The 19,198-nt window shown below is 35.6% G+C and overlaps 1 protein-coding gene across 4 annotated transcripts in view; it reads right to left on the bottom strand.

Moving 5' to 3' along the window:
• COL18A1 (collagen type XVIII alpha 1 chain) overlaps positions 1-19,198 on the bottom strand; it is a 1,701,455-nt gene that overhangs the window by 22,203 nt on the left and 1,660,054 nt on the right. For all 4 annotated transcript variants that reach the window (XM_044075903.1, XM_044075900.1, XM_044075901.1 and 1 more), the window contains one exon: positions 10,727-10,842. In XM_044075903.1, the coding sequence (XP_043931838.1) occupies positions 10,727-10,842 (116 nt within the window). The remainder of the gene's footprint in view (positions 1-10,726; positions 10,843-19,198) is intronic.

Below are 19,198 nucleotides of genomic sequence, written 5' to 3'. Positions count from 1 at the left end.
GACAGCTATAATTTGAAGCATGGTCATGCGAATCTTGAAGCTTTTTGCATATTGTATGTTATAGGTTCACTAAGACTATTGGAAATAAATAATTTCATAATGTCAGAGCTGACATCTGAGTGTTATATTGTTGAATCAGTACATCCATTTTAACAGAAAGTAAAGTAAAATTTTCAATATGTTTAAACCTGGGAAGGGAGAATGCAATTTGAATTTTGAATTAAGCTCATTGTAACTTTTGAATACAATATAGACTGCAATTTTTGTTTTTGACTCCATAGAAATAGCAAGACATTCTCTTTGACCTCACAGGAATGTACATATTTTTATGAATTAGTTCAATAACTTAAAGGATTTTTTAATATTTAGATAGTTAACATATTAAAAGTGCTACACAATTTTAAGATCTAGACAGCTGCACTTTTAAAATGAATTCAGAGCTTTTGTTAGATCTATAAAAACACACACATATATATATATATATATATATATATATATATATATGGATCCAAGACTGATATGAGAAGACAGAACGCCAGAACGACAGAAACAACTGAGTAAGAGACCAAAGAAGAGAAACGGAGAAGACCGAAAGATCAAAAGTGAGACGCTGAGAATAGAAAATGCTGCGATGAGTGTAGTATTAGTTAGTGGGGTTAAGGCCCGGAGGTGCGACTGTGATAGATTGTGGGTTAGGTAGGGTGGGTTAGTAGGAGGTTAAGTTAGCAGCGGGTGTAAAGCTAAGGGCTAGGCTAGTTAGGGGTTAGGGTTGTTAGTAGGGTTATAGTTAAGGCAGTAAGTAAAAGGTGAGTAGGTGCAGGTTTGTGGGTAGTGCTAAGTTGATAGGGTTAGTGTGGGGCTAGCTTGTGTTAAGTTGTGGTGGGTTAGGGTTAAGGTTGGTTAGGTGAAGGGTTAGGTGAGTGTGCTGTATAGGAAGTAGGGTGGTAGGGTTAGGGTTTAGGTTGTTGTAGGTAGTTAGGTTGTATAGGTTTAGTGTTGGTTTGTAAGATTTTTGGTGTGCTTTGTGTGTGTTGTGTTTTTTTTTTTTTTTGTTTTGTTTGTTTTGTGTATTGTCGGATTATGTGTGTCGTGTGTCGGGGTTGTGAGTTTGTGTGAAATATTATGTGGTGTGGGTGGTGTGATTTGATTTTTTTTTTTGACTTGTCGACGTTGTAAGATAGATCCATATATATATATATATATATATATATATATATATATATATATATATTAGCATGATAAATATATATGTGCATTAATTTTCCTTTTGTAAAATAGTTTAGTATAACAAGATTACCCGTCACTTGTAAATTTACAGATATCTTTACATCTTCGGGTTCCACTCTGTTCTACTTATTTATTTAGAGATTTAGTTATAATTATGTTGAATTAGTAAATAATTTAGGAATATTTAATGGATAATTTATACTACTATTACTTAAATAGGCATATAATACACTGTTGGATTATTTAATATTTGTGATTAATAGAAGAATTATTAAACTTTTATGTAGTAATGGGGGAACAGTTTTAAATGGCAAAATATATAACTAAATTAATAGTCGCTTATTTTTAACTTGTATATAATATATTAATTATTTGTAAGCCACAATAGCTTTTGACTAGTTTTTTCATGAACATTTAGGTATTGATAGGTAGAGAGATAATATGGTAGTTTGCCTATTCAATATGTGGAATGTTAAGATTGTGTTGGAGGAATGCATTAGAGTTTTATATACAATTAAATTAATATGTTGGATAAATGTATCAAATGTTTAAAAATAAATCTTTTTAACTACACAGTATGGATAGTTTTAATCTATTAATGTAAATGGATTACATAATGGCAACAAAAGGAAATCATTAATGAGATACCTAAAATTAAATAGAGGAGACATTACATTCTTGCAAGGGACTCAATTGATAAAGATATACAATATTTAAATAACTTAGGTTACGAAATGTTATCATCTACATCTTTAAAAAAAAAAGTTGAGAAACTGCTATACTTAGCAGAAAATCTACTGCAATGACCAAGGTCATGGAATCCATTAGTGGTCCCAAAGGAATGTATATATTTGTAATAATTAAATATAATGGTAAACACTATACACTACCTAATTTTTATTGGATCCCTGAAATAGGTGCAAGACTGGCTAAAGATCAATTTAACTTGCTACAAACTCATTGGAAAGTAGTTTAATTTTAGCAGGGGATTTTAACTGCATATGTACTATAAGATACAAGTGAACAGAAGAAAGCTAAGTTCTGTCATCAGCTAAAGCACTAAACAGATGGATTAGTAATAATTTGTTTTAATAGTAAAAGTAGAAGATGTGTCATTGTTTTTCACTCATTATTCTTATGCTCATGGGATGCAATCTAGAATTGATAGGATTTATGCCCATATAGATTTACTTAATAAAGTGATTTACTTTAAAACTATTCCTTGTCCTTTATCTGATCATACTGCACTAAGTATTAATATATTAATGGATATAAGGACATTTCAGATTATTTACAGAATCCCAGTATATATTTATTTATTTATTTTACATTTGTTAACCGAATTGGTCCAACTGGACGAGATCCATTTACAGTGGAGGCCCGGGGAGAAAAGCTCCACTTAATTAATACAACAGATAGTGTTAATTATACATAATGTAAAAATCAAATACATTGTTATTAAGCAGTATTTTCTGCTTAAAACTACAGTACAAACAGAAAGATCTTATCAACAATTTTTACCAGTGAAAATTAAGCTAGTCATCACATATCCAGACAGAGATCACAACAACATTACCATATGTCAAGGAGTACCATTTGTTACTGCCATATTTACTGAGGGCCTGATAATTGGAGATAAGACAGAAAGATGAAGGTAGCATTCATTAGTCTTGTGTGACACATGGACATAGCCAGGAACTAATAAGATGAGCCTTAAGGGAGTGTTTGAATTGTTTGGTATTTGATGCAGAAGTCACTGAGGGAGGGTGATTATTCCAACATTTTGCTATACTGTGAGAAAATAGAGATTCACCTGCTGTGTTGTTAGCTGTGGAGATAGTAAGGAGTGATTTGTTGGCAGAGCGAAGTGGTCGATTTGGAATGTAGTTAGTTAATAGTTCTCTAAGGGCTGGAGTTTTGTCAGGATATTTTAGGCTGTTACAAGCTATGACTAGTTGGTGATAGGTTAATAACTGTGGGAGCTCAAGCCACTGAAGTTGCCTAAGAGGTATACAGTGGTGTGTTCTAAAGAGGGAATTTTTTGCAAACTTGGCGTTTTTGTTATAACACGACTCAAGTTTGTCCAGGTCATATTTTCTAACATAGGTGAGAATTGAAGCTGCATACATTAGTGTGGAAAGAAAGTGGGTTTGAACTAGCGCGACCCGAGCTTCATCTGATAGAAAATCTTTTTGTCTGTATAGTGACCCCATTTTTTGTGTACCTTTTTAATAGTTTGAGAGATGTGGATGTCAAAGTGTAGGTTGTTATCTATTTCAACTCCAAGCAGCTTGGTGTGGAGAGAGAGTGAAATGACAGTTCCATTATTGGAAAAGATAGAGAAGGAGAGTGGAGTGGTTTTAGATTTGTTAGGGGTAAATAGAAGTAGCTTAGTTTTGTTGGGATTTAAGATAAGGTGAATATTTGTGATCCACCTTTCTACTGAGGCAAAAGATTCTTGGGCAAGATGCTGTAGGGCAGTAAGAGTTGAGGCAGAGCAGATCAGGGTGGAGTCGTCTGCATACTGTATGAGTGAAGCCTGTAGGGTAGAGGTATGTAAGCTATTAGTAAAGATAGAGAAGAAAAGTGGACCCAGTATAGAACCTTGAGGTACACCAATGGGAGTTGGGAGTAAAGATGATATGACACCTTGCTACTGGACAGCTTGTTATCGGTCTGATAGATAGTTTTTAAACCATGCAATAGTGTTAGAGTTAGAAGCAAAGGATAAAGAGGTAAGAGTATCTATTAGAATGGAGTGGGAAACCATGTCAAATGCCATAGAGAGGTCCAGGAATATAGCAGATGCAAATCTATTGTTATTCCTGTGTTGGTTACCTGGTTTGTGAAAGACAGAAGAGCTGAGGTTGTGCTGTGGTGTTGGCGTAAACCATGTTGGGTAGAGGAAAAGAGATTGCTAGAGTCTAGGAAATGCATGACCTGAGAGTGTATGCATTTTTCAAGTATTTTAGATAAAAGAGACAGAATGGCTATAGGGCGATAGAGAAATCACAGGAATTTCCACCCTTATGAAGGGGACTAATGTAACAGATTTTCCATAGTTGAGGGGTATGGGATACCTGTATAGAGCAGTTGATTATGATTGAGACTGGGTAGGATAGGGAGTCGGCAGCCAGTTTTAGGAAATGAGCAGGTATGCCATCTGCTGCAAGAGTAGTGAGTTTAAGTTTTAAGAGGTATTTTTTTATTGTAGAGGTTGTGACAGGTGAGATTGTAAAGGGAAGTGATTTGTTAGGAGTTGTTGGTTTGGATGACAAGCTATTTTTGGAAAGTTGACTTGATAGTGATTTAATGGATTCAATAAAGTGGTGATTAAATTGGGAGGCTATATTGATATCTGTTTTTGCAGAGGTGGAGGTGGGAGCTGGTGTTGAGGTTTTACCAGGTTTTAGTAGGGAGTTTATTGCATGCTAGAACTTTTGGGGGTCATTGGAGTGCTTGTTTTGTATATCTAGAAAGTAGTTCTGTTTATTGAGCTTTGCTTGTTTTTAGACTTGATTCCTAAGGTGTTGATAGTTTTGTTTGTATATACAAGTGTTATCTTTTTTCCATGTTTTCCATGCCTTATCTCTGTTTTTTAATAGGGCTCTCATGGACTTGGTAAGCCACGGAGCATAGTTTTGCTTAGCTCTAATTGTTCTTACTGCAGCAACTGAATCGAGGATGTTAATAAGAGTAGTATTAAAATAGTCCACTGTTTTGTCTAAGTCAAGGCTATGTAGTGGTTCCCAGTTACATTTTTTTAACATATTGTTGAGTTCTATAGAGCTGACATTGCGACTGTTTCTGACTTGTCTATAGACTATAGGTTTGTGAAAGTTAATACGTTTTCGTAGGAGGAAAGTTGGGAGGTGGTCGCTAAGTCCATCTGGTAGATTACCTACTTGGTAATTATGTTCACGGTAGTTTACTAATGTCCAGTCTAGTATAGATTCTTTATGGGATTTTTTGTCAACTCTCGTAGGTTCTTGAATGAGTTGAGAGAATCCATACAGGTTGATGTGGTGAGTGGGGTTTTTAGAGTTGCAGGCTAGCCAATCAGTGTTTAGGTCACCTATTAAAATAGTCTCTTGTGGGTGATTATCTTTTGACCATTGTAGAATCTCCTCAATTACTGGAGAGTTGTTACCTGGAGGGATGTAGGCACAAATGATACTGATGCTCTTTTTCTTATTTAACAGTAATACAGAGCCTATTATCTCAGCTGTATTAAATTTAGGTAGAGGGGTTAGTAGAGGTTGGAGCAAGATTGTATTTTTATAAACAACTGCAATGCTCCCACCCTTTTTACCCATCCTATCTAGCTGTAGGATATTATATTCCGGAGGGAGGATTTCTTCATTCTGTGTGCTGGGTTTTAGCCAAGTTTCTGTTATGGTGAGAATGTTGGGGGAGTAGCGAGTTATGAATGCGTGTAAGTGAGGAAGTCCTGGATTTGGATGAATATCCCCAGAGGTGAGGAGGTATTTCTTTAGTGAAAGTTGAAGCTTGCCAATTTGTAGAATGTCTATGTGTAGTTTACATGCTGTTTTTCTAGTGTAGGATACTGGTGCGTACTTGTTACATAGCAATAGTATTGTGTTAGCACTAAATAAAGAGGGGGCCACATGAAAGCTTATGTGTGTAGTAACAGGTGTGAAGATATGTGTTGTAGGGTAGGTGGTGTGTGGTAGTGGTGTGTATGTGTGTAAGGATGTCATGTAGGTTAGGGCTGTGAGGGTTAGTAGGAGAGATGAAAGTAAAGTCTGCATAGTTTGGGTTGTGTGGTATTTGGATGCAAGGGATATTATTTAGATGAGAGTTAATTGGGGGGGTGGCTAGGGTGGTTGCAGTTGAGTGGCTGTTGGGAGTGGCCAGGTGATATGGGGCTAGTAAATTAATTTTAATGCTGTTCTGAGTTTCCTTAAATGTAGAGGTGTGTGTGCATGTGTGTGTGTGTGTGTGTGTGTGTGTGTGTGTGTGTGTGTGTGTGTGTGCGTGTGTCATTTGCCATCTATTGCATGACTCAATAGATGGCAGATGATGAAATAAAAACAATTTAAGAGTTACCTTAAGGAACAAATCAAGATTTTTTTTTTACCTTTGAATGATAATGGTCAGATTAGAAAAGTCATATTATGATACTCTTTAAAATGCATATTAAAGATAGAATGTGAAGATTGTCTAGTAATAAAATGAAAAAAATGGGATAAAAAATTGTTAGAAATACAAGATGGACTGCACAAAGTGAAGTCTGAACAACACAGAAATTACATAAAACTGAAGTCATTAAAATGTAATGACAAAATATCAGTTTTAACACATATTGTGGAGATAGCTTTAGAAAAAAATAAAAATGCACAGTTATGTAATGACTTCAAAAAATCTACACAGATTAGCCAATAGAAGTAAGATGTTATGCAAAAAGGCACAAATCAATAATATCTGAAATCCTCACACTAATAAGCTTACTTCAGACATATAGGAAGTGCTTAATATTTTTTTAAATCCATGATGATCTTAATAAAGATAAAAATAATAATCCTGATGATTACAAAATTGACAAGCATTTAAAGAAAAATGTTACTAATAAACTTAATAATCAACAAATATCTCTGCTGAATAAGCCTATTACCCTAACAGAAGTTAAAGAAGCTTTAAAAAAGGGGGAAAAGACAAAACTTCAGGATTAGAGTTTAGGTATGGAGTTATATAGTTTGCTTCAATTAAATATTTTAGAATTACTGAGTGACATTTTCAGGATAATTCAGAGTGATAAAATAATTCCTCCCTTGGGGAAAGTTTCTGAAATGTCACCTATATTTAAACAAGGAAAGGATAATAAGTTTCCTCATATAGACGTTTTCATTATTAAATGTAGACTGCAAAATATTTACTTCCATCTTCACTACAAGATTAAAAGATATAGCAGATAAATTAATAAAGATCAAACATGATTTATAGTCAATAGATTAATATATGTCAATATAAAAAAGGCAGTGACTATCTTAGATGTAGCAAAAGGAATGACCAAGAAATTGGCCCTAATTAGCTTAGCTATTGAGACAGATTTTGATTCTATAGATTGGAACTACTTGTTTAAAAGTTTAGAAGCATTTACACTTCCAAATCAATTTATTGGAATATTTAAAAAACCTGTACAGAGACTCCAAAGTATATGTTAAAACTAGATCTTACATTTCTCAAGGATTCACTTTAAATAAAGGCACAGACAAGGGTGTCCCTGTTCCCCTCTACTATTTGCATTAGTTACTGAACCCTTAGCTAATAGCACAAGAAGCGATAAAAAAAACCTGATGGATTCTCAATTAATAAGGATTGTCAATCTAAAATACAGCTTTTTGCAGATTATATTTTATTAACTCTAGGAGATTTAAATTATTTAGTCGAAATAGATGAGGAAATTGAAACGTTTCAAGAAGTATTACTGCTGAAATTTAATAATAATAATAAAACTGAAACTTTACTGTTAAATCAATTACTAGACAGTTTAAAGGTAAATATAAATATAATTGGAATGAAAACAACAAAAATATTTATATTTAGGAATAAAAATCATCAAGATGTGAGTAAAATTATTTATTACACTTTTGAATAAATAACTGAAGAAGTGTTACTTCTTATTAAAAAATGGAATGATTTTTTTCTTCTTTTGAGGATAGATTATTACGTATTAAAATGATCATATTACCCAAGATTACATATCTTGCAATCAAAGCTTTAGTACTTCACAAAAAAACTTTTAAAGAAAATGGAAAAAATGTTAACTTCAATCATAAAAAGAAGATAATTGCTTTCAGAAATCATATAAGATTATGAGAGTATGGTGGTATTAACTTCCCAGATGTAGAATCTTATTGCATTGCTCCAGTTTTTAACTATTATACTCTGGATAGACTAAACTTATACTAGTCAATGGAAACAAGATTACAGCAAATTCTTATAGGTTTATCAAATACAATAAAGTAGAAATATGCAACAATCCTTTCTTCTGGTTAATAAAATTTATTTTAGAAGGAAATTCATTTCAGTCTTTACAATCTCTATGAAATAAATTCTTAAAACAGTTAAGAAATGTTTTATTAAAACTCTATTCATGTCAAAATGGAAATGTTTGTGCCTTCTCATTGCACACACACACACACACACACACACACACACACACACACACACACACACACACACACACACACACACACACACACACACACACACACACCTCTACATTTAAGGAAACTCAGAACAGCATTAAAATTAATTTACTAAAAAAGAATGGATTTCTATTATGGTCTGATTGCTTTGAAAAAGGAAAAGCTAAGTAGCCATTAATATTTAATGCAAGATTATAAGTTGTATGAATCTGTTAACTAGTTAATATTATCCAACAGTAAGAAATTAAATGAATTGTAGATAATGTGCGAAGAGGAACAGAACATTATTCCCCCATTTTATGAATAAATGAATGCTATCATGAAAGGTAAACTCACCTACAAAAGAAGCTTGTGCAAATCAATTATAAATAATAATTTTGATGCAAAATTCTGTAGCTTTAGTATAGCTTTAGATAGTAGTGTATTGAGTGACTCAAGAGATGACAAGAATAAATCTTTGCTACTTAAATCATTTAGTCAACCTTGTTCAAGTTTATACTGGAAAGTTTTTTTATATAGAAATATATATATATCATGTTTGTTACTTCCTAGAAACTTTTTAGTTTATTGGAGATGTATTAAAGATATAAAAGCTGATTGTGTACATGTTTATGGAATGTGAAAAATTAAATGTATAATGGGAAGAGATAAGCATGTTTTTTAAAGGGTTATGGCCTGATAATTGTTTTTTTAACTAGATCAAGATTACTAATGAATGTTTTACTTCCTGTATCAGTAAAAGCAAAACAATAAAAAATATGTTGGCGTCTACTGGCAGTAGCTAGAAAAGTTATTACAAAAAACTGGAAACTGAACTCAGTTCCTACATTCAAAGAATTTTTAAATTTAACAGCTATACTAAGTAAAACTTAAAAATAAGTGATCAGAATACGATCTGTAAACCACACTAAGACATTTAGTGGTTGGGATAGCCTTGAAATGTTGTTTTTGAAATACCAAAACTCTCAGTGTGTTAACTGTATAAGATTACATTGATGATTCAATGTATTCCTAACAGAGTCTAACAGTATGTGGTGCTGAATTTCTTCTATTCTGTGTACATATTGTTAAAATGTTAAATTAATAAAAATTTTCTTGGAAAAAAAAAAAAAGAAATTTCTTCCATGACCCATGTCTTGCCAATTCTAGGATTGTACCTGTGAGCTCACAATTCACACAGTTTAGTTTAGGACATTTATTAATTAATTTATCATTTCTTAACAGAGCAAGTGGGCAGGGCAGTGGACTCAATTTCTCATGACCTGAACCACAAGGGGAAGAACACATTAAAAACAAAAAAAAAAATATATATATATATATATATATATATATATATATATGGGTCTCCCTGATAACACCGACATGCCAAAACACCGACAATGAAATAACTGACATGACAAAATACACAAAACTTCACATGCCCAACAAACCACAATCCCGACAATCAACAAAACACATACCTTTCCCTGAAAACACACACACAACACAAGCACACCAAAAACCTTACAAACCTACACTAAACCTTACATACACAACTATCTATGCGCTAATCTTAACCCAAACCCTAACCCTAAGGTCTGTCACTATCGCACACTTACCATACCCGCACCCTAACCCTAACTCACTTAATCCGCCCCTAACCCTTAAGTCTGTTACTATCGCACACTTACCTTACCCGCACCCTAACTCACTTAATCTGCCCCTAACTCTCAAGTCTGTCACTATCGCACACTTACCTTACCCGCAGCCTAATCCTATCTCACTTAACCCGCCCCTAAACCTAAAGTCCGTCACTATTGCACACTTACCTTACCCACACCCTGACCCTAACGTCCTTCCCTACCGCACACTTACCTTAACATGTCAGTGTTCTCAGCATCGGGATTCTCATCTTTTGGTCTTCTCTGTTGTCGATCTTCTGGTGCCGGTGTTCTCGATGTCGGCGTTGTGCACTTTCGGCGTTTTCAGGTAGACCCATATATATATATATATATATATATATATATATATATATATATATTTATTTATACAGACAATTCCTTATAGCCTGTCAACCAGTATGTATTTGTGAGATGGGAGTAAACTGAAGTACCTGGTGAATACCCATGCAAACATTCCGAGAACAAGGAAGATTCCACACAGTCATCACAAGTCATGAATAAACTCTGCATCTTAGACATTTAAGGTGAAGACATTATTATTTAGCCAGTCCACTGCCCACTTTTAGCTATACAACAGTAGTGAGAGGAGTTAAATTGCAATTTAATTATTACTGTAGTTATAGACATGTTTGTTCCATTTGTATGCATTGAATTTTTTTAGCTTACCAAGTAGAGTCCCGGAGGATGTCCCGACCACTAAAGGAGTAAATTGGAACATTGGTATTGTACTGAGCTTGATGACCATTGAAGAGGCTGTCCCAGCTATCAAAAAGCACTTCATCCTAGAACACAGGAAAGGAATATGTTAGAAAGCACTTGCAATATGCTAATGACATGGTGATAATAACATCCTGAGATGGTACTGGTCTTTTTTTAAAACTTGTAATGGCAACAGCTCTGTTTATTGTACTTACTATAGCAATGAAACTCCTGCTTAAAGATTCTGTAAAGTAGGAAATGGTGAGATGGTAGTAATTGAGAGAATTTGTGGATCCGTAGTCATGCTTTAGCAAAAATAGGCAACATGAAATCTTAGCCACTGACTTATCCAAGGAGCAAGAATTAGGAAAAGCAAAGACACGGGGCAGACAGTAAATTCTTGACTTGAAAAAAACACTAAGAACGTATTTTCAAATTACCTGCTACTTACTCTGCTGTGCTTATTGTGCATTCTTTTGCTCATGTAAAGCTTTTTTTGTAGTAATATACTGCTTAAGCTTGTCTGAATGTTTAATATTAATTGAATGCACAAAATGTGACAGCATTTAAATTATTAGCATTCAGCAGTTTGAATATTGTTCTAAATTAATTGCTTTAAACTAGACTTAATTGTGACAAGCGTTTGAAGGGCTTGACTGTATGTACAACAGATCGATCATATAAATGTGTGTGTGTGTGTGTGTGTGTGTGTGTGTGTGTGTGTGTGTCTGTGTCTGTCAGAGGTAGAAGTAATACAAGCATAAGGTAGCATTTTGAATCTTTAACACCATTCAAACTGAACAGTACCTGAAGAGGTAATATGTATGTGTTATGAAGCCACACTACCATGTGCCTTAACATTACAGCAAAAAATCAGTCTGCATTAATCCTGAAGACTGCTGCAACAGTTACCTCAAGAATGCTGAACATCTGGAGCAAGGAGGCATTGTCTAACCCCCAAAGTTGCCTGGCCTTGAAGTTAGTATATTTAAAGGGGTGGGAGCTTTCCTTCTGCAAAACATGTTTTTAACTTCAATGCTAGTAAAACACCTTGGTTGTATTTTTTTAATTTTAATGGGTACAATGTTTGTGCCTTTGATGCACTAACCTAAATGCCATTGAACATGTTGAATCTCCAAGGAAATATGGTTATTTAGGACTATACAAATTAAAATAAAACAAAATAAACTCATGCTAATGTGTAATCACTTAAGGGGATATATTATTTATCTGGGTTCTGGAAATCTTTCACTCTTCCAAAGTCCTTCATCCTACATGCAGAGTGGCTCTACTTTTGAAGTCTGGCTTATAAGCCTGGTTCTATGATGGAGGAGTGGAACCGTGACTGCAACCAGGTGACCATGTTTGAGTAGCAGCCCTGGCACTGCTGGAGCTAAAAAGTGAGTGGAAGGAGTGAAGGGACATGGTCTGCTCACTTCTTCTGGAGTGTAAGGAGGGATGCAGACTCTCAGGAGCACACAGAGTGTTATGTTTTCCCTGGTGGAGACCAGGAAAACTACTACTTGTGTTTTGTAATTAAGGGTAGGGCTGTCTGGAGGAAAGCCCCTTGGGGAAGTCAGAGGCTAACCTCTGCAGCCAGTCCAATACCTATTCCATCCCTGGCATTTTACTGAGTACATGCATGAATTAGAGCATAAAACAGAGAAAGCCTTAACCATCAATAATGGCTATGTAAATTACAGCCATTCCTATTTAACCTTTGCCCTTGTGATGGCGAATGAATAGGCCAATTAGCTTAAAGTGGGCTGATGATCAACAGGCAGTGGGGGCAAAGACTGCAAAAAAAAAAAAAGACAAGCATGGAGTACAGCTTAGAGTGGCATACGGAATATCCCCAAAGTGATCATTTCATGGCATTATGGTAGTTACACAAAAGTATACCTACATAGACTAAACTCTTGACTCAGACAAGGATATAAGCAAGCTAGACTGGGTGTACAGACATGCAGAGTGCACATACATGCATGCATACATATGTACGTACAAAAGTGACAGTTTGATGGAAAATATACTTAACAATGGACAGAGGTATATGTGGCAAAAATTCATCACCCTCTACAGTACTAGATATTAAGTTAATTTATCTGCCTGACCCCTACATATTCCTTTTATCCACAATCACTTTCTTATTTCCATAGAGATTTCCATAGTTTTGTGCTATATTTTGGTTTCAGACATATTTTCTGACTCACAGAAGAAACAGTAGCACTTCATGTTTATTTATTGATTGATTGATTGATTGATTGATTGATTTATGTGTTTGTTAATGAAAGGTACTTCATTTTAGATGCTCTAACTACTCAGGTAAACATTTTTAGTGCATTTTCTTCTCATCCTTCAGATGAGAAGCAAAACCTAGGTCCCATCTGCCTGAGTTGGAGATAGTTCAGGTGAGATATAAACTCTTCCATGGCATCTATTGAAAAGAGATGGGGAAGTTCATTGATGCCCTGGCCAAATATGATATTCTTACAGTACATTTGACTGGTTTAACTTTCTGTTGGACTTTTTTAGTATTGGTAAGTATGTTTGGTGAGTGTATGGATTTTTTTGTTAGTTTTTAATTGTGTTTCAGTTGTGTTTTGGGGGGTTAATGATGAGAATGTGAGAATATGTAGGTGGGTGATTTTTAAACTTAGGACTTTGTTCTCTCAAGCAGTTTTACTTTTTACTTGCATCAGACATCTGCCTGCTTTTCCATAACGGTTGATTACTGCTTGAAGTTTCTGGTGGCAAGTTCGTGATGTGGGGTTTCTTAATATTTGTAGATACATTAGGTGTATAGTTGCTTGGTTGGGTGTTTTTGACAGATGTACTTTATTTATCTGCTTATTTAAATACAATGGGCAATGCAGTTTTCAGTGGATAACCAGGAAGAAAATATCTACAAAAAGTACAACAAAAATGTGTAAATAAACACAATATCCAAATGGTAACAAAGCTAATCAAAGTAAATAGGACTTAAGTCAGCAAACTAACACATAGTAAACTAACACAGGTAGCAAGGAATACACTTCAGTTAGAAATAAAATGTGCATGCATAACTCAACAACAAGAAAGCTACAACAGGGACAACTTATTATGAGGCAATATGTCACTTAGGGGAATAGCTCACTAAATATGTTTTATTGAAACTGTCACTTTTACTGAAAAGAAAAAAAAAAGAAAGAAATCCCACAACTGCATATGTTTCTGGTTATTATTTACTTATTTTTATTTGGTTTGATTGGATCTTGTGCATAGATATGTCTTTCACTTGTTAGTTTACTGCATAGTTTTGTTGCACTGGAGTGCTGTAAATGTGAAAAATAAATAAATGTTTAATTGCAAAATCTCTGCCTTTCCTCGTGGTTATGTGATCATAAAAATACTATATTTAAATAATAGGGTATGGGAATGAATCCTTCAGTAAGGGAAGGTGGGGGGGGGGGCCTTGCCCCCTGAAAATAAAAACTGCTTTTCTGATTTTGTGAACTTTCCAGTGAAAATGGCTTTCAATATTATTGATTCTATACTGCCTGCACTGCAGATGTAACATAATTACACGTATTCGGATGCAAGTGGAGAAGGGACAAGGATTATTCACAAATGGCTTCAGGTCTTATTTCAACTTTCTTTCTTTTCTGTATCTTATCACCTTCTTAAAGGGGTCCTAAGTCTGATATACATAGCATTAAATGACTCCTTACCATTTGAAATAATCTGGTGCCCTGAACACAAGAGGAAGTTGCTTAAAATATACCTCCTGGTAATATGAACACAAGAGTATATTCAGCCTCAGTAAAAATAAATAAAATAAATAATCTCAATCTACTGCGAAACATGACAACTTCATACCTCATAATGAGGAAATGTATTCTCTTTCTCACTTTCTCTGCCTCTCTTTCTCTCTCTCAGATGAGCTCAGCCCATTAATTAAAATTTTCAAGAGGGAAGTGAATGACAACATGGGCAACTGTAAGTTCCAAGATGGAGTCTGGAACATCAAGCTTCTGAATGGCCAAAAGACTTTGAGCTTGTTCAGCAAACCTTTGAACATATTATGAAACTATTACAGTGGTATCAGTGAAATATATTCCTACTATATACATTTAACATAACGGGGAATTATGCAGGCAGTCATTAATAATCAGACAAAACGTACTATAACACACCAGAAGTGGTAATATATCTGATAAATATCATGCAGGCTCTTTAGTGCTTAAAAGAACTGCAACAACTGCAAGAACACAACAAAATTAGTAAATACAGACACTAAGCAGCTTTAAGGTGACATGTAAACGAATACAGAAGTACATTAAAGGGCACTCGTGCCACAAAAACTGAGGAAAAATATTTTGGTCTTTTTTCCAGTATCAATGCCACTGCATCCCTCTAAACTAACTACAAGGGTTTTTTTATTTATTGTTTTAGTTTGTTATACACAGCCTGATAGGGGTGTTTCTGTTGTAATTTTACAAAAACATGAAATAAGCAGTGGTAAGAAGAATATTGACTGTGGTAATGTCTGTCCAATAACTTGAAGTTATTTTTATTTTCATAGTTTTTGATTACCCTTGACTAGAACATCTACTTCTTTTTTGCAATGACATCCTTGGATTATTGTTAGAGACTGTCTTTTACACAAAAATTTAAGTTACATTTGAGTATTACATGGGAATAATGTGCATTAATATGATTGTAATGCTAGGCTTCATAAGATTCTCACAGACTGGTAAGTACCTAATAATCTATGAACATATGAATATTAATGTTGAATCAAAAGGATAACATTTTGATGTTATGCTAACAGAAACAGTACCCACACTGTGTCTGACTTTTGACAGTTAATGTAACTTGCACATATTCAGTTACACAAAATAAGTGAGCAGAAGAGAATACATAAACTATATCCAGTAATGCAGTAGGGAAGTTCATTCTGTTAATAAGCAGTTATGATGGTAAAGTACTCAAACCAATTTTCCAGCAGGAGTTACCAACTTGAGCAATGGCATATGGTCCAATAATGCAAAGTTACTCAGAGTATATGCTGGTCAAAACAAGTCACTGCAGGAGGAATCTTCTTTTTCCCCAAGATGCAACAAAGTGACAGTGTCCATAATAAATAGTGGGGTGTACAGGGTGCAGCCTCACATGAGGTGTCTTCCTTCCCAAAAACATTTCATTTAAATTCAATTTCAAACTATCTGTTTATGTTTGAAAAAACTTTCATATACAGTGTTTGAGAAAGTCATTGTAAACCTCCTTAAAGCTGTGGTGAAGAGTTTATTACAGGATTGAGTATTTTCAACACTAATAGTATATGAACAGTATTCATTTAATGCCTTGCCAAAATATGTAGGACATTTTGCTTCCCGTACGGAGTGGATAAAATGTCTCTCTCATACCTCTTACTATCTATAGATACTGCTCAGCTCTCTGGATTCTACTGGACAAGTGGGTAGCTTGTCAATCTGAGACATTATTCAAGTAGGCATACCTTTCCTTTATTACTTCCCTTAGGATCACAGGAAGGTACTAGGCTATTGGCCCTGAGACCCTTACAAGCCTAGCCAGAATTTAGACCATGTTCCAACAAGTCAGCACCCTCTGCCACTGTCCAGCAGGGACAGTGGAATCCCAGGGGTGTAATTTCTGTTCCCCATCCAGTAATCCAGGTTGCGCTTAAAAAGGGTTAATGAGGTACTCTGCTTGATGAGGAGAGTGAGTCTGTTCCACAAAGGGGAGTCTCTGGGGCACAAATATGTCCCGCCAACAAGTCCTATTGATTTCACAGACCAGGTTGAGGGTGCACGTGTGGGTTACTTGAGTTGAGCTTGACTTGCAGATATGCAGTAGTCCCATCAGAGTACTGTGCCTTACTCAGATTCTTCTTAAAGATGGCAGTATATTAAGTAATAGTACAAAAATATTACAGGAGATCTCAGCTACATTAGGAGATCACATGGAGAACTGGAAGCAAGTTGGTCAGATATTTTAGGATGAACTATTTCAGTGCATTGACATCAAATACATTGTGGACATTTGTATGCATAAAGACTTTCAAAGAGCAACGGCTGAAATGCAGTAACTTACAGTGACATAATGTTATTAAAGGAACAGCCAAGCATCTGGTTATGTACAGGTCTCTTCCCATACCGTTTGGCACTTCTGTTACTTAATACCAGTGCAGAAAACTGTGATTTATTGCATTAGTTATGAGATTGTTCCACAGTTCTCATCTTTCTGATGCTCTGTATATGCAACTCCTGTTTCTCCTGCATGCATTTGATTGTTCTGTCTTTAACTGAACCTTGTGTTAAAAAAATAAGTTGAATCATACCCATTACACCTACTCTCTCTCTCTCTACAGTATGTTTCTTATGATTCTCATTTTTTTATTATTTTTTAAATGTACACTCAATCATGTTTAGAAGTTGGTTATTAATTGCAACAGCTGTATACTACATTTAAGTCTGTATATCATTTGTTCTTGGACTTTTTCTCCCTGGAATTTTACTGAGATTGTGCACTGCTAATCATGAAATACAAATAAAAAACAGCAGATTATTGACCTTCTGAGTAAATGCTTATTTTTCTTAGTTATTGAAGATAATTCTAGAGAATAATATTTTAGTCTATGGAATGGAACACTATTGGCAAAGATGGAGAGTAGCTATGGGCACATCATGTGCCAATAGCTACTCCAATATTGTTATGGCACAACGGGAAGAGGAACATATTTTCAACTGGAGGAATCCATGGAGAGACAAAATCATATACTATGACAGATTTGTTGATGATGTGTTTATATTATGGGGGAGTACAGAAGAAGAACTTCACTGTTTTGTGGAGTATCTGGAAAGCACCACGTCATTCTTAGAATCCTGATGTACATAGCTCCATAAAGAGTGCTGGAAGAATCATACTTTACGCAGAAAGTACAGTTTTGTACCTACCATAAATGTAGATGTTCGAGTGCTAATACAGCTGCAGTCATAACAGATGGGTTCTCCTGCCGTCAGGCGGGTCCTCGGTTGGCCGAATTCCAAAGTCTAGGTCCGGCATCGATTGTCGTCGCTTCTTCCCTGACGTCAGTGTGACAGGGGTATAAAAGAACCAGCCGACGCCATTTTCTTCGTTTTTTCTTGCCCCAGATGTCAGATGCCCCCAGAAGGAAGGCAATACATAAATTTGTATAATAAAGCAATGCCATATAATCAAAATACAGTAGATACAAGCAAATACACCCTAAAAGAATACCCCAATCAGGTTGTATGAGGAGGTGTTAGCCAAAAGGCTTGTTCCAAGAGGGGAAGGTGGGAAGGAAACCTGGACTGCAGCTGTATTAGCACTCGAACATCTACATTTATGGTAGGTACAAAACTGTACTATGTTTATCGTGCATACAGCTGCAGTCATAACAGATGGGTAGAATCCCAAAGCTAAGAAAGGGGTGGTAGGCACTAGGTGGAACTAGGCGGAGCCAGGATGCCCTGCAAGACTGCAGTGGCAAAGCCTGCTCTAGTTTTGGAGTATAATGGTAGATGATAGTGCTTGGAGAAGGTATGCACAAAACTCCAAGTGGCTGCTTCCAAAATATCTTTGGTAGGAACTCCTCTGAGGAAGGCTGCAGAGGTAGCTGTGGCCCTTGTGGAGTGAGATCTGATGCCTGCAGGTACAGTTTTACCATGAAAAGAGTAACAAAAGCATATGCAGTGGGCTATCCATTTAGAAATTGTCTGTTTTGAAATTGGCTTCCCTTGAGCTCCTATAGCATAGGACACAAAGAGCTGATCTGACTTTCTGAAAGGCTTTGTTCTGTCCAAATAATATCTCAGCTGTCTATGGATGTCCAAGGAATGTAGAAGTCTCTCCCCTTTATTTTGAGGATTAGGGTAAAAGGTAGGTAAGTGTATAGCCTGATTCAAAGCTAAGCTACCCTGGATACCACCTTTGGCATAAAGGACGGGTTGGTTCATAAGGAAACTCTGTCCTGATGGAAGATGATAAAGGGCTGCACCGCCATGAGGGCTTGTAGTTCTGATACCCTACGGGCTGAGGTGATAGCCAAAAGGAAGGCTGTTTTCCAGGACAAGTATTGCAAATCTGTTGAGGCAGCTGGCTCAAAGGGAGGCAAGGTCAGCTTTTCTAGAATGAAATTGAGGTCCCAAGCAGGTATTGGTTGTTTCCTTGGAGGTTTTATATTCTTAGCCCCTCTGAGGAACTGTCTTAAGAGGGGGTGAGAGAATAAAGGTGGATCAGTGTTGTATTCTACAGAAATGGCTGAGGCATGGATTTTGATGGAGGAGAATGAAAGTCCACTACTTAGTAGCTCAGCTAGATACTGTAATATTTGAGGTAAATTCAATTTTCCAGGGTCCTGGCCCTTTTTCTCATTCCAAGCACAAAACCGTTTCCATTTTGCGGAGTAAGCTT

The sequence above is a fragment of the Protopterus annectens genome, chromosome 6.part1, assembly GCF_019279795.1.
Source record: "Protopterus annectens isolate FY-2018-M chromosome 6.part1, PAN1.0, whole genome shotgun sequence".
NCBI lineage: Eukaryota > Metazoa > Chordata > Ceratodontiformes > Protopteridae > Protopterus > Protopterus annectens.
The sequence above is the reverse complement of the archived record's forward strand: the minus strand, read 5'-3'. Positions and strand labels throughout refer to the sequence as shown.